Here is a 21,326-nt window from a genome sequence, read left to right on the forward strand (position 1 = left end):
GAATCAGGGACTTAAATGTGAAACATATTAATTACAGACTTTCTAGAAGAAAACATAGAAGATCTTTGTGATCTTGGGTTAGGCAAAGATTCCTTAGGACACCAAAAGAACAATCCATAAGAGAAAAATTGATAAACTGGACTTCATCAAAATTAAAAACCTTTATTCTTTGAAGGACATAACTAAGGGAATAAAAAGACAAGTCAGAGATGGGGAGAAAATATTCCCAAGTCACATATCTGATAAGGCACTTAAATCTGGAATATGTACAGAACTTTTAAAATTCAATGTTGAGAAGACAACCCAATCAAAAAAAGATGGTCAATCGATTCAAACATATACACTGCCAAAGACATAGAGATGGCAAATAGTACATGAAAGATGCTTGAGATCATTAGTCATTAGAGAAATGCAAATTAAAACCACAATAAGATATCACTACCATTAAAATAAAAGGACTGGGGATCCCTGGGTGGCGCAGCGGTTTGGCGCCTGCCTTTGGCCCAGGGCGCGATCCTGGAGACCCAGGATCGAATCCCACATCGGGCTCCCAGTGCATGGAGCCTGCTTCTCCCTCTGCCTATGTCTCTGCATCTCTCTCTCTCTCTCTGTAACTATCATAAATAAATAAAAATAAAAATTTAAAAAAAATAAAAAAATAAAAGGACTGATCATACTAAGTGTCAATGAGAATGTAAAGTGACTACAACTCTCATACTGCTGGTAAGAATGTCAACCACTATGGGAAGTAGTCTGGCAGTTAAACATATAACTTTATATTATTTAGCCATTCCATTCTCAAGAGACAGGAAAGCACATGTGCACATAAAGGCTTGTTTAAAGAAGCTTCATTTATATCCAAATACTATATCCAAATAATATTTATATCCAAATCCAAAAACAGCCCAAATGCCCATCAATAAGTGATTGGATACACAAACTATGATATATCTATACAATGGAATATCATACTACTCAGAAATAAACTATTAATATATGCATCAACACAGAAGAATCTCAAAATAATTGTATTGAGTGAAAGAAGCCAAACAAAGAGTACACACTGCATGATTCTACTTCTTTAAGATTCTAGAAAATCAAATTAATCTATAATGACCAAAAAGCAGATGAACAGTTACCTGGGGACCGGGTAAAGGGGTGGGAGAAGGGCACGAGGAAACCTTTGGGGATGATGGCTATGTTCATTATCTTGATTGTAGTAATGATTTCACAGGTATACTACCTATATCGAAACTTCTCAAAATTAACATTATCTACAAATAGTTTATTGTATGTCAATTATAATCCCCCCAAAGAGCCGCTTTTTTAAAAAGAAGAAACAGAGCATATGGCCTGAAGTGACTAAGTGAAAGAAAGATCAGGAAGACAGAGGTGTGCTCAGATTCAGGTCTGCATGATGATAAGTGTACAGAGTCAGGAAGCCACAGAGGGTGAGGGATCGAGGAGGTAATGGGTAACTTGGCATGAAGGAAAAGAACTGGGAGATAGCTTTTTTAAAAAGGGGGGGGTAGGTAAGCTGGAGATCAGAAGACATGGTGGCAACAAGGAGAGACAAGGCATAGTCAAGGGAGAGGTTTCCACAGAGGGGGTGTGGAGAAGGTTTGGAATGGGCCTTGGAGAAAAGAAAGACCATGATCTCACTCCCACAGCCTTGAGAGAGACAAAGAAACCTGAGAGAAAAGCCAGGTTTCAGATAGCCAAGGAGGTGACACCAAGAGGCTGAGGCTCTAAGGCTGTGGCTTAACCCTATAAGAGGATTTCTAGAGGGCTGAGTACAAAGTGGGAAGGAGGGCTAGAAATGCAGGGCAATGATGATGAAAGCACCCCAGAGAGGAGCCTGGGAAGACACAAAATGGGCCAAAGGGGAATTAGGCTCAGCCATCCCCTGGTGGACACGAAGGCATGCAGGGTCCCTATAGCTTAGCCTGGCTGCAATGCACCTCTGAGGGAGTCCTAGTGTAAGGTGCACAGGAGACCTTGTTTCCTCGGGAAGAGAAAGCTGTGGTGTCCTGACTATGAGGGACCCAGGGAAGGCTATCAGGCTCGGGGTCCCAAGGAGTAGTTAAAGCTCAATGAGCTGTAGAAACTTTGAGAAATAAGGCTGCTTGGAGGTTGTGTTCACATCCCAAGCACTGTCAGGACACAGGGTAGCCCAAGGCATAAAGCAAGGGATACTCTTAAAAAGTCATAAACCAATCTGTAGTTTAATAAGGCACTGTTTCTTATATCATGTGTAAGAAGCTGGTTGAACAAACTAGATTAATAATGACTCATATAAAAAAACACATATGTGGTACTGTGTGAATTTTCCACCACTTGAGCCCACTCCTTTAAGCCCAAGGGCTATTTATTTTGAACACTTTTGATATAAAACATCTCTAGTACAAAATAAAACCTTCCACTCACTCAACAAACATTTATTGCATATAGGCACAGCCCTATACACTGAATGGAACAGGAAATCTGCTCTCTAGAAGCTCATGAGCAGTAAACCCTCTTAAAGTGAACACAGATAACTTGAGTTCTGTACTGATAATGCATGGGCACATGGAAGAGGGTCACAGCCTGCCCCTGCAGCAAATATCCTTGGTTTACTGATGTGCCATTCTTTGTCATCTCCTCTCATCCTGTCAGCTCTCATTATTACAGAAATAAAGCTTCAAGTGGCCACCCTTGTCTACCATGATTTATTGGTCTAAAACTGACTTTAGGAAAAATCTTCCCATTTGTAATTAATAATGGGAATTTACATTTGAGTAGCAGGTTGCATATATCACAGTTGGTGAGTTGGTGAGTATTTTGTTGCCACTTCCCTAATCTTTTTACTCTCCAACCCTCAGATGCCTGGAATAATGCATGGTGTTCATTTCACATTACAAAACGTAGAGTTCATATAGGCTTCCTCATTCAATGGCGTATATATAGCAAGGAACCAGCCATAAAATCCTTAAGCAAAGAGAAACGTACAGAGTATTAACTCCCTCCAAAACCAGCTTTGAGAGAAACCGAACCTCTCTCTTTCCTACTGACAAAACAAGATGGCAGATAATATACAGACTTCAAACATTGTGGCAGTTGATATTTCAAATTAATTTCTTCTTTCTCTGTATAAAACCTGGCATCTAGAGATGGTTGAGAACTTTTTTAAGACTTGCAGAATATAGGAGTTGCTCTTATTTTAGGTTTCTATACACTAAGGGACATTATTTGTAGTGTGGGGCAGGAAGCATACCCAATCAGTGCTGTGTAAATCCAGCTTCAAGGCTCGGACCCAGTACTTTGGCCACTACTAGCCACAGTAACATTTTATTAAGAAGTTTATACAGTAGTATTCTTCATTTTAGATATGAAATATTATTATATATACAGGTTATAAAACAGCTAAAATAAGGAATATTAGATACCTAGAATGCCTGGCACCAACTATTGATAAGCTTCTTGTCCTAGCCTCAAGGGGTTTTGCAGAAATCAAGACAACACTGATGCTATGGAAATATTTAAGGCACATTCTTTTCCCTTTAAATCTGGTGCTTCCTTATACTTTCTTAGTTTTTGTAACTAACTTGGTCAAGACCTTGAGTGACAAATGGTAACCATTTTAACAAATCCAATAAACTGAGAATAATGAGGTCTGTTAAGAAAACGTGTAGAGTTACAAATCCATAATCCACTACTGGCAATTTCCAAATCCAAAAAGCTATGAAAACTAAAGCTTATTGTGCGTAATTTACTAGTGGACAGGACCTGATCTGAATCTGAATGCACGTGGTGGCAGGCCCCGACTAACCTGAGACTGTTGGATTTAGTTATTCTACTGATGATGAATATTCATATCTTAGCCTAAGAGATAATACATAGATATATCTCTTATATAATTCTTATATAAGAATTCTCTTGGTTACAGGGTACTGTCCAGTCTCCTGGGTGTTATATATGGACATCAACACTGTATTAATGTTTGCTGAACATCAACACACCACAGTGCCATTCTAAAATCTGAAAGAGCAGCCCGGGTGGCTCAGCGGTTTAGTGCCGCCTTCAGCTCAGGTTGTGATTCTGGAGACCCGGGATTGAGTCCCACGTTGGGCTCCCTGCATGGAGCCTGCTTCTCCCTCTGCCTGTGTCTCTGCCTCTCTCTCTCTCTCTCTCATAAATAAAATCTTTTAAAAAATAAAATAAAAAATAAAATCTGAAAAATTCTGATTCCAAAGTACATTTAGCCTGAAGATCATCATAAAGGGATGTGGATCTGTCTAACCACCAACTTCCACCCAGTTTGATATATCATGAAAAAATACATTTATCTGAAAACAGCCTGTTTGATTCAAGTATTAAGTATATAAGCATCAATAATAAGGATGATTTTATATGCAAATGCTCATACTTCAGCAAAATGAAACATGATTCATTCTGTGTTATAGAGTCAGTTTATTCTATATACTAGATAAAGTAGCTTATTTTACACACTAGATAAACAGCACCTGCTCTTATGCTGGCTCAGGGGACTAGTACTCTGCAACCCCAATCCAAGAGTCACTGTTCTTGGTCAGACACTATTAAACTTGGTAAAAAGTTACTTGTACCTGCAATCTTAACCAGTCCATGTGGTAACAGTAGCCAGAATTAAGGTAATACCATACACCTACTAGATGCATAAATTTCATAATACAAACAGCAAATGAATTTCTATACCCAGTTCTAGTAAGTTTATTCAAGCTGACGGTGCCAATCTTCAGACATCTTAAAGTACTCTCTGTAGAAAAGGAGTATCATTTTCATACATATGGCATAAACAAAATGGATTATATCTAGCATAAATAAAAAATACCACACGCAATTATTTATCATTTTCATCCATTTCTGCTATACCATGAAGCATTACAAATCCCTACGATTCCTCTTCAGATTATACTTATCATTTGATTTTTAAATTTTTACTCTAAATACACAAGGTCGAAGTATCAATTAACAGAAATGCTATCATTAACTCTATAATTTAAAGGAAAACCTTCTTTATGTGTTTGAAAGATTTAAAGACCCCATGGTCATCTACCTTTAAGTAATGATTTAATCATTCAGTTCAGCAGATTTATGTACTTATTACACATACTTACTCAAAGTTCAGTTTATAGAAGGGTCAGTTATATTTTTCATATAAACAGTACTAAATTAAATTTGGGATTCTAAATTTTGAAATATCCATCAAATATGTCATGTTCTTTCAGGTCCCAGGTCTTTCACATACTGATCTCCCATCTAGAAAACCCTTTCTACACTCATATTTCAAGGCTCAGGTAGAGATTATCTGTCTTGATATCTTGTCAAGCCCTGTCAATAGAATTATTCAGCTTTTATTTGTTGCTACCGTTACACTTTTCATAGTGTAATTATATTTTTCTCAGCTATCCCCCAGCCCAGCAATCAGCTTATACAAGAATGGTGAGTTATTCTTTGTTTCTGCTCCAGAACTTTGTGTCTCCCTCAATAAGTATTTGAATGAATGAATGATCAGAGAGTTAAAATTCCATTATGAAGTTATGCTCTCCTCAATATGATCATTTGGCAAGAAGGAAAAATGGGAGAACTGTCAGTTGTCTAAGGTGGAAGGACCAAATCAGCCACGCTTTAAACAGAAAGGATTCACAGTTGATACCACAAATTACATTGGTTGTGCCATGAATATTAAATTGAGAGGAGGGGCACCTGGGTGGCTCAGTCAGTTAAGCATCTGCTGCTATAAGCTCAGGTCATGATCTCAGAGTTCTGGGACTGAGCACCACATAGGGCTTCCTGGTCAGTGGGAAGTCTGCTTCTCCCTCACCTTCTCCCTCTGTGAGTGCGCTCTCTCTCTCTCTCTCTCTCTCTCTCACTCTCTAATAAATAAATAAAATCTTTAAAATAAATAAATAAAAATAAAAAAATAAATTGAGAGGAAACATTGTTCGATGTCAAGAGTGGCACAGAAAGGGCAGCCATGGTAACTTCACTATACCTCAAGTTCCCTCCTGCTGCCACACCCTAATGCACTCAAACAGAATAACTGAATCAGTGATAAAGTCTTGAAGAACAAGATATGTTTGTGAGAAAAAATGAAGTTACTTAAGAAAAATACTCCAGATCAAGTGTTTCTCAATTTTTGTGCACAGGAATTCCCTGGGGTCCTTGTTAAAAATGCAGACTGTGATTTGGTAGTTCTGGCTGGGGCCTCACATTCTGCATCTTCTAATAAGCTCTCTGGTGAAGCTGATGCTGCTGGTCTATGAACCAATCTCTGTAAGTAGTATTTGTACAGCAAGGATAGATATTATATTTTCCTCCAAAGTCCAGGTTGGACTTGTCTTACTTTTACCTAGCATATCCTTGTTACCATTCCTCAATGGTGCTAATTATATTAAACCTTACTGAAAATTCAGCTGGAAAAAATCTGTATCACTTTAGAAATCTTTAAATTGTTCTTACCTATACTCTGGTAATGCCATCGAAAGAAAATTCGTTCAGGTAGAAATTGCAGTATTTTCTATAAAACAAATTTAAAATTTGATAAGATATAAACAGAAAATTATCTACACATTTCATAATAATACTATATATGTGTGTGTATATATACATATATATATGTGTGTGTGTGTATATATATATTTCAGAAAAGAAAAGAAACCATTTGTAATAACATAAGTAGCACACTTGACCCTGTAGCCCATGGGACAGTCTTTTACTTGCCCCAAGCAACCTTCCTTCCCTGAGTGCCTTAAAGGGATCACTGTCCTAAGTTTAATTCCTCCTAAAGGAAAACAAGAAAAAGGAGGAGAAAAAAAACCTAAAATGATCATTTTATCGTTAATTAAATCATAGCCATTGCTTAAGTTCATATTAAAAGAGTAATTTCTCAAATGCCAGATTCCCCAGGTTTCTGCTTTTCCACCTTCCACTTACCCTCTCCAATATCATCATTATTAGTCTCTGGACAAAGGCCAGAGTTGGGAGGAAAAGATGAACAACAAAGAAGATAAGACCATGAACATACAGTGAAATAATAAAATGAAATTACTGCCAAGAATTTCTTGAAATTAACAACTAAAAATAAGTTTAGGATCCCAGTTAGGAATTCACCCCCTTCCCCCGACACACACAGGGGAAGACACAATAAAGAATTTATGATATACAAGAGTATTTGGCTATTAAAGCAGCTTTAAAGAAAAAAAAACCTTTTTCTTTTCTTTCCCCATTCTAAACTAAGTTTTGGCACATTACTCTTGGGTCATAAGATTCTTTGTACTTTATCTACAGCCACCATTTTAAAAAATACGGAAATTCAAAAAGTATCAAAATAAATTTCTTGGTATTGGATAACACATCACTATTTTACCATGAAAAATCCTCATCCTAGGTTTATCTAGGCTAGTATTCTAATATTTTGAAAGATGAAGGTAAAAACTTTATATCCAGAGCCCTGAATAAGTTATATTTCCAGGTAGCTAATAAACTGCCTCCTCCATCTGAGCCAGCCTGAGGTTTTGTTTTATTTCATTGAATTTTCTTGTCTTAACCTCCCAACTGGGTCAGTTAACATATATATTACTTCATTTGCTCTCATTTGATAATAATGAACATGTAAGAACATCTACTGAGAAAAGGCACAACAGGTAAACTTCGTCAAATGTGGGTGACTTTAAATGGCACATACTCCTTGAAGGGTCTAGATGTTTTTCCACCCACAGACTTTTTTTTAATAATAAATTTATTTTTTATTGGTGTTCAATTTGCCAACATACAGAATAACACCCAGTGCTCATCCCATCAAGTGCCCCCCTCAGTGCCCGTCACCCATTCACCCCCACCCCCCCGCCCTCCTCCCCTTCCACCACCCCTAGTTCGTTTCCCAGAGTTAGGAGTCTTTATGTTCTGTCTCCTTTTCTGATATTTCCTACCCATTTCTTCTCCCTTCCCATCTATTCCCTTTCACTATTATTTATATTTCCCAAATGAATGAGACCATATAATGTTTGTCCTTCTCCGATTGACTTATTTCACTCAGCATAATACCCTCCAGTTCCATCCATGTTGAAGCAAATGGTGGGTATTTGTCATTTCTAATGGCCGAGTAATATTCCATTGTATACATAGACCACATCTTCTTTATCCATTCATCTTTCGATGGACACCGAGGATCCTTCCACAGTTTGGCTATTGTGGACATTGCTGCTAGAAACATCGGGGGCGCAGGTGTCCCGGCGTTTCATTGCATCTGAATCTTTGGGGTAAATCCCCAACAGTGCAATTGCTGGGTCGTAGGGCAGGTCTATTTTTAAGTCTTTGAGGAACCTCCACACAGTTTTCCAGAGTGACTGCACCAGTTCACATTCCCACCAACAGTGTAAGAGGGTTCCCTTTTCTCTGCATCCTCTCCAACATTTGTGGTTTCCTGCCTTGTTAATGTTCCCCATTCTCACTGGTGTGAGGTGGGATCTCATTGTGGTTTTGATTTGTATTTCCCCGACGGCAAGTGATGCGGAGCATTTTCTCATGTGCATGTTGGCCATGTCCATGTCTTCCTCTGTGAGATTTCTCACATTTTTTTTTGCCCATTTCATGATTGAATTGTTTGTTTCTTTGTTGTTGAGTTTAATAAGTTCTTCATAGATCTTGGAAACTAGCCCTTTATCTGATACGTCATTTGCAAATATCTTTTCCCATTCTGTAGGTTGTCTTTTAGTTTTGTTCACTGTATCCTTTGCTGTGCAAAAGCTTCTTATCTTGATTAAGTCCCAATAGTTCATTTTTGCTTTTGTTTCTTTTGCCTTCGTGGATGTATCTTGCAAGAAGTTAATGTGGCCGAGTTCAAAAAGGGTGTTGCCTGTGTTCTCTAGGATTTTGATGGAATCTTGCCTCACATTCAGATCTTTCATCCATTTTGAGTTTATCTTTGTGTATGGTGAAAGAGAGTGGTCTAGTTTCATTCTTCTGCCTGTGGATGTCCAATTTTCCCAGCACCTTTTATTGAAGAGACTGTCTTTCTTCCAATGGATAGTCTCTCTTCCTTTATCGAATATTAGTTGACCATAAAGTTGAGGGTCCACTTCTGGGTTCTCTCTTCTGTTCCATTGATCTATGTGTCTGTTTTTGTGCCAGTACCACACTGTCTTGATGACCACAGCTTTGTAGTACAACCTGAAATCTGGCATTGTGATGCCCCTAGATATGGTTTTCTTTTTTAAAATTCCCCTGGCTATTCGAGGTCTTTTTTGATTCCACACAAATCTTAAAATAATTTGTTCTAACTCTCTGAAGAAAGTCCATGGTATTTTGATAGGGATTGCATTAAACGTGTAGATTGCCCTGGGTAACATTGACATTTTCACAATATTAATTCTGCCAATCCAACTCTTCAGAGTGTAGGGACAGAGGGAACATTCCTCAACATCTTAAAAGCCATCTATGAAAAGCCCACAGCAAATATCATTCTCAATGGGGAAACACTGGGAGCCTTTCCCTAAGATCAGGAACAAGACAGGGATGTCCACTCTCACCACTGCTATTCAACATAGTACTAGAAGTCCTAGCCTCAGCAATCAGACAACAAAAAGAAATTAAAGGCATTCAGATTGGCAAAGAAGAAGTCAAACTCTCCCCCTTTGCCGATGACATGATACTCTACATAGAAAACCCAAAAGACTCCACCCCAAGATTGCTAGAACTCATACAGCAATTTGGCAGTGTGGCAGGATACAAAATCAATGCCCAGAAGTCAGTGGCATTTGTATACACTAAAAATGAGACTGAAGAAAGAGAAATTAAGGAGTCAATACCATTTACAGTTGCACCCAAAAGCATAAGATACCTAGGAATAAACCTAACCAAAGAGGTAAAGGATCTATACCCTAAAAACTATAGAACACTTCTGAAAGAAATTGAGAAAGACACAAAGAGATGGAAAAATATTCCATGCTAATGGATTGGCAGAATCCACCCACAGTCTTGTATGACGGTGCCACTTCACCATCCAGCTCTCACTGCTAGTGCCCCCTCCCCACAGAGGCCTTTCTGGGCACCACCTCACCACTGCTCTGATGCTTTCTCTACTGCCTGTTCTGTCATCTCCAAGCCCTCACCGCTAGCTGAAGTAATCTTCAAGTTAACTCATTTGAAGGCGGTAATCCCTCCCCAAAGGTGTAAACCCCAGGAGAACAAGAACACTTCTGTCTTTTCTCTGAAGTATCCCCAGTACCTAGAGCACGGCTGGCACATAGCATGTACTCAAATAAACACTCAGTTGAAGAATTATGCATGCTTTTTACTTGTAAAACTGTTCTGAGTTTTACAAGTATCCTAATCTTTACTACGGTCCTTTGTTCACATTAGCATAAAATATACCTCATCTTTCCTTACAGGTCATTGACTTAACGACAATATTTACATTAAAATACATTAAAATGTGTGGGCATTTTTTTTTATCCCTGAACTTAGTAAAGAAAACCCAAACAAAAATATAAAAGCTGTATAATTTAAAAGAACTAATTTTTTAAGATCTGACATAGGTAAGAAAATATAAATGCATTTAGTTACAGTATTTCTTATAAATTCTTCACACCACCTAACTATACAGATGAAAATGCTCTATACAAACTACACTGAAAATTATTTCTGATTATATAGGTTAAAAGCAGTATGTGGCTGATCTCATGCGGACAATCACTAACAGGAGTTCTCGCCTACCTTTCCACTTCTGACTTCCTCTAGAACATGTTTGCTTGGTATCTCATGAGCACATAACACTAAAGAGTATCTTACATCTTGTTTTACTATGTTTTAATGCTGACATACACTCAAACACACTTATACACAAAATGGACACATTCATTATCAAACCTCATTTAGTGAAAAATATTTACACACTTGATACCAAGCTTGGCGCTTGAAATGTAGAAATAAAATAAATATTCATAAAATACTTGTTCTTCTAAGCATGATGTGATTAGTGGGCAAGAAATAAAGTATCATTCAGGAGAAGAAAAAAAAAGGTCTGACAGAAGTTTGTCTGAGGGAGCTATGGAGGTGAGGGGGAAAGCACCTCATCTCAGTAGAAACTTCAAGGAATGCTTCTCTCTTTCCGGGGAAAAGGACACTTGAGTGGAGGCTTACAGGATTAATTATATTAGTCTAGTAGAGAATAGGAACAGAAACAACAGCATGTGTGAAGGTCAAGAGGCAAAGACAGGTTGATACCTGAAAGTAACAGCAGCAGCAAGAAGGCCCACTTGGCTGGCAGGTAGATAAGGAGGGTAGAAGGGACTGGAGAGGCAGTCCCTCCATGACTTCATGGAGCACTGTGCAGTCACTGAACAGGTTCCAGCTGGAAGAGAATTTAAGATGGCTGAGAAGAGAGGCAGAGATATCAATGAAGAGACATTGGTAGCTTTTCACAGGAGGATTGAAGTAGCCTGAATAAGGTCAGCAAAATAAAGAGGGTAAGCATATAATAGAGATATTTAAGAGGTAAAACTGTCAAGATGATGGTCAGACAGAGCAGTTGTGGTGACTGGAGGACTTAAGAATAACTCCCCCAATGGCTCAGTTGATGGTAATACTCTTATCTAAGATATCAAATCCAGAATGAATCCCAGAGCTGAAGCATGCCAAGTTTGGTTCTGGATATGCTGGAATTGGAAGTGTCAAAGGACTTCTTAGAAGAGATGTCCTAAGCAATTAGATATATGGGTCTGCAGGGCAGAAGAAGGATTTGGATGGTTAACAGGATATAGGTAGCAGCTGAAGATATGTGTATATAAGATCCCTCTGAGAGAACTTAAAATGAGATGAAATGAAACCTTAGAGACACTGGTGCCTGGAAGTTCTTTCTACAAAGGCAATAAAGATGAAGAAGGAAGAGCAGACACTGAAGACAAGTGGATACAGGTCAAAGAAGAATTCTGGATGTGCCAAGTGTCTGAATATTTATTTGTTTTAAAGATTAAAAATAGGGGATCCCTGGGTGGCTCAGCAGTTTAGCACCTGCCTTTGGCCCAGGGTGTGATCCTGGAGTCCCAGGATCGAGTCCCACATGCTTCCTGCATGGAGCCTGCTTCTCCCTCTGCCTGTGTCTCTGACTCTCTCTCTCTCTCTCTCTCACTCTCTCTCTCTCTTTGTCTCTCATGAATAAATAAAATCTTTAAAAAAGATTAAAAATACTTGTAATTATTTATGTATAACCAGTTAGAAAAAATTAAAGATGCTGGAAAATATAAGAAAAATGATGCCACCTAATAGTGACTTCATTATTAAATTAAGTGAACTCAACATTATCTGTTGCTGGAAGAACCCATAACCTTTGTCAGCCAGACATCAAACACCAGGCAGGATCAATCAATCTATAAATTGTTCAGAGGCAAGTAAATGGGTCCTTAGGGGGTAAAAAATCAAAGTAAGTCTTTACCTTGCAATATATACCAACGTGTGTTTTGGATGAATAATACACAAAAGGAAGGAAGGGTAAAAAACGAGGTTATTTTTTTAAGATCTATTATACTAAAAGAGAATCAGAAGTTGTAAAAATAAGTCAGTTCCCTATGGAATATTTTAATATGAACCCATGCAAGCACTATCCTGCTGGAAGAATATAAACATGAATATGCCCATGAGCTGTAGACAAGAACACAGAAAAGAGTCTAAGACCCAGAGAGCTGTCCACAGATTATGGGAAAACATCACAAGCAGAGAGGTTTGTCTGAGAAAATCTGACTGTGGACTTGAGAATAAGGACCAGGGTCTCAGCTGGCTGCTGTAAGCCAAATGAACAACTCTAGAGCCCAGAAAAAGCTGCTGCAAACCAAATGAACAACTCTAGAGCCCAGAAAAAGCATGACCTGGGGATGGGCTAGGACGTCTACAGACTGAAGAGAGAAAGATGGCCTCCACTTACATCTAAGTTTTATGGTTCTAACTCATACTGTTCCTTCACAAAAAATTTATTGCAGAGGCTAATTCGGTATGTTTGATAACAAATTGAAAAACACTCGTTGCAGGCTGGGTTCTCTGGGATGGACACTGTGATGGAGTTAGGAGTACCCTGGTTTACTAAAAAGTAACATCTGTGGAAGAGAAATAAGGAAGTAGGAGAGGACAGGGAGCCTCAGACCACCATGCAGAGCTGAAAGTCTTTGCCAGCCTAGCAGAAGCTCCAGAGCAAAGAGGGCGCATTAGAGGCGTCAGACATTCCTGAAAATAGCTAGGTCCTTGTTGCTGGCTAGCGATGAGAAGAGGTGAGAAGAGGTGAGAAGAGGTGAGAAGAGGGGACTACGGCTGGAGAGCTGAAGGCATTTATAGCCTCAGGCTGCCCTAACCCTGTTCTTTGCAGCTAGGTAGCAAATTCTTTCTTGAAGGGCAATGTAAGCAGCACTCTCTCTATCTACCACAATAATCTTCCAATTATTAATTAGAATATTTTCATCATATCAAGAGGCTGAAGTACTAAGAGCAGTGCACCCTACCTCAGGGATACCATCTCTGCTGGCATTGTTTCTTGTCAATGGGCTGCTGCCTCATGTTACTGAAGCTTAAGCCTGATGAGTTCTTCCAGTTCTCTTTCTGCCTTCTTTTTCACTCTTCGTGAGTGAATGGCACAGCAGTGACTCAGTGTCCTACTTTCTCATGTATTCTGCACCAAGGGCATGGGGCACCCCAGCTGCATTCCAGCATCATCTTCTGAACCCATCCTACCACTTGATTTTAAAACATCATATAGAAGATGCTAAGAGAATTACTCCACAGAGTAATAGATCTATTGGACTAGATGAATGCTTGGCATGCCCACTGTTCTTCAGACCTTTAGTCAGGAAACCAATTTGGCTCTGAATCATCCTTTTCAACTTTCCAAAATGCTTATCTGTCTCCTTGATTTGGGTTTCTTTTCTTAATGAGTAATAGAGAAAAATGTCTTTTTAATATAAAGAAACCTAAAAAACACAGCAAGATGATGTGTGTCTAGATGCCTGGATATTGCCATTCACCACTAGTAGTCTGCAACTTGTTCTGAGGTCAGGCCTATTATCATCACCACTTCTGGATAAAACTTTTCAGATTTATAAAGTGGATGTACTTTAAAGACACTCGAAAATAAACTCTAAGGTTTGGATATGAAACAAAATGCCCAAAGTCTGAGCTACTAAAAACATTCCCAAATGGACAGAATCTTACACAACTCAAAGGTGGAAACATCACCCACACTGATGCTTCCTTTTTGTACCCAAATATTCCAAGGACCATTTTTTATGCATTAAAGTCTCTGAAGTCAATAAAAATAAAGCCCCACATGCCAATCTGTGTCCAAATGCTAAGCCTGTCCCACAGACAGTCCCAGATGAAGCCTACCTTCACTGAGACCAATACATTATGGCATTTCTACTGTAGCCGATATTCTAAGTTACAATACTGTGAATGCTACATAAGCTATTGATATCTTGTTTGTAGTTTCACTAGAGAGTAAAATAAAAAAATTTCAAGAAAGCCACACAGTGTGAATAAATATTACTTTTCTGAAAAACACATGGCTCTGTTTAATGCTCAGTGCTCAGCTGCATCTATATGGTAATCCATTATAGCACACTTGAAATCAAAATTAGGTATTACTACTGATCGGCACATCAGGGAATCTGTCATTCTTTTAACTGATTATCCATAGTTCTTTTTGCTTCAGAACCTACTGCATGACCAGGAATAATGTGAAATGTAAGCTGGAGTTTATACAAGATGCTATAGTGTACTTTAAAACTGCTGATCTTTGTTTAATTTGTGTGGGAAACATTTTTTCCCCAAATTATTACCAGATGATTGCAACATATCCCAGTAGATTCACACTGATTTTGATTCCACTTAGAAAGGTAGGACGACGAAGAATGAGGACAAGATTATATCCTAACTCATGTAAGGTAATCTACCAAAACAATGACCAACTAAACTTGTTGTGTCCAGAAATAGGGAGCACAGGGTGCAACTCTCCCTGAAACTAGTCACATGACCTAAGGGTTCAAGGTAAAGGAAGTACTGACTGGGGAAAAAATAGGGAGTTTGTTTTAAAAGGACATTAAGTCTTAGTTACTTGATCTTTTGAGTTATAAATGGTCAGAAAACTTCTGACAACGGGGCACTTAGGTCAAGAAAACACCAGGCCACCAGGACAGTCTGGTTTCAGACAGACTCATGGGAGGTGGAGGCTGGCAGTGCTGATGCTTCAAGATAGACCTACATGGAGGGTAACTTGTTCTTTAGCCATCATGGGTCTAGCCACACACACATCTCTTACTAACAATGACTTGACCTTCCAGTGTGAACAAAATATCTGTATTAAAAATTCTGGGTGTCAACACTTGTTTGATAACCTAAAATTTAAGAGAAGTGAGTTAAAAATAAGAACTGCATAATGTTAAAGATAAGATGGCTATATTTTTAGCCAAAACGGTAGTGCTTTTTTTCTTATATGGCAATCTCTTGCAGAACAGTACATTATCTATCTAATTGCTAGCCACATTGTTGTTACAGGGCAAGGAAAGTACAGCTCCATCTCATTATACTCTTTTCAGTCTTTAAGACCAAACTGAACCATTACCTCTTCAGAAGGGCCCACTTCAACCATACATCTCACCTAACCCCTCACCAGCATGCCTCTCGGCTAGATGAACACAGGGCCTACCCCACTGCTAGGTGCTAGGTTCCTTGAGAGAAGGGACCCTCTTGTATCCCCAACCCAGAACGGTGCCTGGCTCATCATGTTTCTTAATAAGCACTGCATACACAAAGAGAGGAATGAGTGAAAAATGAAAAAGCAGAAGACAATGGGAATTCTGATTTTAGTTCACATGTATAGGCAGACACAAGGAAATTCCCCAGTTTAAGGAAGGTAATACTCTAACATGGTAGAAACCCAGAACCTGGCAAATAGGCATTTGATAACTGAGCATGGAATTGTGCTTCTAAACATTACAGTAAACCTTAATGCTTGATTACATCATTACTTGAGAGGCAATACTTTTCTCAGCTAAGGTAAAAATGAATGAAAATATTTCAAAAGAGAGACTAAAATACAGGACAAAGACACTTAAAGGATATATGGAATGTAATAAAAATGGAGGCATATTTAATTTCTCCCTCTTATATTTTAGAAAATAACCAATATTAAAATGGTGAAAACCTCATTAAGCAATTAAAATCCAGAAAGGGTAAAGGATCCAATCTATAACCAAAACTTAGAGAAATTACTGCTTAAAGCACAGATGAAATTGCTAGGCATCAGTCATTAGGGTGAGTTGGTGCCCCTCCCATGAAAGTAGAACATAGCCAGAATATGTAGTAAAGGAGGAGACTCTCCTAGAGAGAAATGGAGATTCCTTCTTTTGAACAAGAGATCTGCTGAAATAGGGTAAATTTTTTTTAGAATTTGAGTCACGTTCTTAAAAGATCCAGAACACTGAATCTTTTTTAAAATCTTGGAAAATAAAGAAAATGATGATACACAAATAAGCAACATGCTGAAATCAGAAAATATTACATGGAGATGCAAACACAGAAAAAATGAATCTAGAGTTTACCACAGGGTCCCCCAAGTGTAACGCTGTGCATCACAAGGCCTCCCTAGAACTAAACAGGTTGAACAGAGATAAATACCAAGATACAGCACGTTTAAAGTTGTAAATTCAGTATAACTAAAAATCCTACAGAAACCTACAAAAACGGGCAGCCTGGGTAGCTCACCGGTTTAGTGCCACCTTCAGCCCAGGGCATAATCCTGGAGACCCAGGATCGAGTCCCACATCAGGCTCCCTGCATGGAACCTGCTTCTCCCTCTGCCTGTGTCTCTGCCTCTCTCTCTCTCAATCTCTCTCTGTCTCTCATGAATAAATAAATAAAATCTTAAAAAAAAAAGAGAGAAACCTACAAAAACAGAACATGTATGAAAGAACAAAAATCAGACTAATCTCAGTTTTTTTTCTCTGCAACATTAAGCTCCAGAAGACAGTAGTCAACGCTAACTGCAAGCCAAGCCAATGGGCACCAGAATACCACCAATACAGAAGTCCCAAAGCAGACCAGGAACTTACATAAGAATCCAGTACATGATAAAGATAGCTAGAGTAAACTATAACTATTTTAAAAAGCAAACAAAATTCAGAATTTTGAGGAAAAAAAAGATTATTATTCAGAAAGTATATAGTCAGCTATATATGTCTGAAGCTAAAAGAAAGATATTCTATAGCTGGAAGTATACCTGCCACATATCTCCCTTTCTTGACATACTAAGCAAATTCATATTCCAGCAAATACAGAGAATAATCAATCCAAAAACAAAGGTAAGGGGTATAAACACTGTGACAGTGAGCTAGATTTATATAATAGGAGTTAAGGTGGTTATGAAAACTAGAGTAAATCTTCAAAATGATTAACCTAAGAAAAATAACATTCTAAAAATACTATTTTTATTTATTTTTTAAAAAGATTTTATTTATTTATTCGTGAGAGACACACAGAGCACAGAAAGAGGCAGAGACATAGGCAGAGGGAGAAGCAGGTTCCCTGCAGGGAGCCCGATGTAGGACTTGATCCCAGGGCCCCAGGATCATGACCTGAGCCAAAGGCAGACGCTCAACCACTGAGTCACCCAGATGCCCCCCTAAAAATACTATAATAAAACAATCTGTACACAAAATATTTAAAACAGCTGAGAAGCGAGAAGTACAAAAGATACACGGGGTTAAAGTAAAAGCTTGGAGCTATCATCAAGTACCGCTTTTTTTTCATATAAGTAATTAGAAGAAAAAAGTTTTGACTAGTATTTTGCTAATTTAAATATAATTACTGGAATGATAGAAAATAGAAAGTAAATTTTCCAAATCATAAAGTATATTCCATAAAGTGAAAGTGACCTCCCCCAGAAAACAAAAGAGGAAAAAAACCCAAAAATGTTGATTATCACATACAAAAATCATAAATACAAATAGATTAAATTCCTTTACCAAAGACCAAGTCAGTCAGAACTGGCTTTCAAAAACAGAAAGGTTAACAATAAAGTACAGAAAATAACATATCAGGCGTGCATGAGCACAAACACACAGCAAAGTAGTATCAATAACAAGTGAAAAGGCTTTAAGGAGGACAACAGGAATCATTTCAAACAGATTAAAAATGTAATTCACAATATACTGATAATATAATCCTTTGGGCAACCAATAACCAATAACACAGTATGAAAAAAGTACATAAAAATAGAACACATGCAGTAACTGAGGAGAAATACATTTAGGAGATTTTAATGTACTCTATCTTCGACAGATAAAACAGGCCATATAGTGTAATACAACATCTTTGAATATAGTGAAGAGAGTGGTTAAATATATATATGTAGAGAGATAAAATTTCACTTCACAGAAACATTCATGAAACTTTACCAAATTTACCAAAATTTATTTTTCTAAGCCATGTGAATAAACCCTCAAAGTAGGAGTTGCACAAGTCACAAGTAAACTCCATGTATTGCACATCCACCTTTGAGAGTTTAAACTAAAAAAATTTCCAAGCACTTGAGGGATTTTAAAACATTCTTGTGAGCAACACTCAGGTTAAAAAAAAAAAAAACTGTAATTACAGACAAAAGATCATCAACAATGTGAATGCTATATAGAACAATAACTGGTCAAAGCTGAGAAAGAGGCAAATCTGTAGAGTTTAATTTTCTATAATACCAGAATGAAATAAACAAAAATAGGTTTTAAACTCAAAAAGTCAATAAAAGGTGATTTTTTAAGGAAGAAATAAATAAAAAAGAAAAGAAAATTTCACAACAAAAGCATCTCCAAGTACTGCAAATCACTAAGCTATTAGATGGAGATTTGAATTTGTAGTAGTATAGGTAATTAAAACAAAATTTTCTCTAAATCAACCATTTATTAGACTCATTAGTAAGTATTGTTAAGTGTCCCTTTTGTGCCAGATACCATGTAAGGGATCAGAGATAAAATGACATAGGACACTGTTCCTGCTCTAAGTGATAGTCCTGAGGGGAAAAGACAAGAATATCAGGGCTGTCAGTACATGTGCAAGGAAGTGAGCACAGACAAGGCACACTTCCAAAGGGAGATCACCTTTGAACTGAATCCTCAAGGGTACACTGGAGTAAGCCAGGCAGTAGGGGGCATTTTAGGCAAAACAAAAACAAAAACAAAAACACCCTGCTGCTTTGTGACCAGTAGGAGCAAAAGTAAGGTGCGTGACAAGAGATGGAGAGGCAGGCAGAAGCCAGATCAAGAGGGCCTTTGAACAACTTGGTGGGGGTTCAGTCTTCATCTTAAAGGCCACGGGAATCAGAATTACATTTCACAAGAATTCCAAGTAGGTGGGGGAGACAGAAGGGGGCAGAAGATCACAGATCAAAAGACTAGTTAGTTAGCAGGATACTCCAAGTAGGAGGAAGAGTGAAGCTCTGCACAAAGGCTGAAGTAATGGGAAAAGAGGGTATTCAAGAGCACCAGTATAAGACATACAGACCATGGAGTGGAGAAAAGTACTATCAATATTGATCAAAATAGATACAGATGGGAAACTATTTTCATCATACTAAAAATGCAATATTCCAAAACACAGAAGTGTAGGCACTTGGTCGGTTGTTTTTTTTTGCTTTGCTTGAGATCATGCAAAGGTCTAGTATCTTTTTAAAGAAAATCAAATTGCACTAGACTCTACTTTTAAGTAGTGGCTATCCAGAGATCTTCACAAATCTCCAAATTAGTAACATGTAATTCTACACATGATATATGGTTTTGTTCTGAGTAAAATACTCATTAAAACAGATTCAAGAGGAGTCTTCTTTTCATACAAGGATCTTACATGGGAAATCTCAGTCACAAGCAAACATGCTATACTTTTCTTCATTTCATACAAGCTTCTATTTTCTGGCTAAAAACTGTATTTTTCAGGTCTCTTCAATTTTGGGACCAGCACAACCAGTTAGCTATCTTTTCTGTGCCATTTTTTCACAAAACAAAACCAAAAAATCACTTCCAGAGAGTTTCCAGGTAAGTAATGAGTAGAAATTAACAAAGTGTCAGATGCCACCTTATAGTTTCCGCCATCCTGGAATCTTAGAGGATTTAAACGTTTGCCTCAACGCATTTGGCTCAGGACTGGCCACTCCGCTAAGTTCACTCAGCAAATGCCCAAAGTCTGCAAGAACAGTTGGTGCACTGCACGCAGACTTTATAAGCCAGAGTCTCCTTCCAACCAGGCCAGTGTCACAAGCACATCAAACACTAGATGTCACTCTGTACCAGACACCACACTACACATCCAAACAAAATAAGCCATAGAAAATTTATACCATATGTTTGTACAATTCTCTCCTAAATTTATAAAAAAAAAAAAAACTTATCCAAATTGTGTTAACACACTAATTTCAAACCAATTTAAAGGGAGAGAAAAAGCTCCTTACATATCTTCTGCTATTCTAACAATAAACACAACATGCTATTGTGAATTTTCTATATATTTTGCCCTGATGCCATTTCTACCATGTGCCCTTAAAAGGATTCTTGGAATCATCTGCTAGTGCTGCCTTCCAGGGGCCCTCCTGTTCCCTAGGGTATCATTTACCAATGAGTCAAGTAGCACACTACATGAGAGAGGGGCGGGCATGCCAGGAAGCTCAGGGCATCTGGGCTGCAACAGATAATCACCAGAATGTAATTTCAGACTTCCGCAAACATGTCTCCAGTTTCCTTTCCCCCAAGGTGAATTGGGTAATTCAGTATATCCTGTTGGGTCAATCCCAACTTTCTTACCTATAAGTTTCAAGGCATAAGGAAAACTGTAGTCTTAAATATTAAATTTAAAAGTTAAAACATCCATTGAAAATTTTCAACTTAGACACTTGTAGTCTAATTCAAATTATTAACATGCTATAATAAGGTAATCAAATTTTAACCACAAACAATGCATTCAAAGAATCCTCAGAAAAGACTGGATGTTTCTATTTTGTTTCCACTTTCCTATCTGCAGAGATCATAAACATTTCATGATTCAAAGTGGACACCAGTATAACCACAGGCTATAGAAACAAAAGGCCTGGACCCTATGTTTTATTATCCCCCCAGTATCCATTATAGGGCACAGAATGGAGGAGTGATTTCTGAGCTAACTCACCACCACTGGCAACCCATGAGACAAATGAGAAGGGGCATGGTGGGCCATACGGGCCTCTACTGTGTGCCTGTAGAGGGGCCTTAAGGATTATCATGGAGCGGATCACAGTGTGCCATAACAACACTGCC

At 38.1% G+C, this 21,326-nt stretch overlaps 1 protein-coding gene across 3 annotated transcripts in view; it reads right to left on the reverse strand.

Moving 5' to 3' along the window:
- Nucleotides 1–21,326, reverse strand: part of RALGAPA2 (Ral GTPase activating protein catalytic subunit alpha 2) — a 316,059-nt gene that overhangs the window by 253,110 nt on the left and 41,623 nt on the right. For all 3 annotated transcript variants that reach the window (XM_055345530.1, XM_055345537.1, XM_055345523.1), the window contains exon 4: nt 6,481–6,538. In XM_055345530.1, coding sequence (XP_055201505.1) covers nt 6,481–6,538 — 58 coding nt within the window. The remainder of the gene's footprint in view (nt 1–6,480; nt 6,539–21,326) is intronic.

This window comes from Nyctereutes procyonoides, unplaced genomic scaffold, assembly GCF_905146905.1.
Source record: "Nyctereutes procyonoides isolate TBG_1078 unplaced genomic scaffold, NYPRO_anot_genome, whole genome shotgun sequence".
In the NCBI taxonomy this organism is placed as follows: Eukaryota; Metazoa; Chordata; class Mammalia; order Carnivora; family Canidae; genus Nyctereutes; species Nyctereutes procyonoides.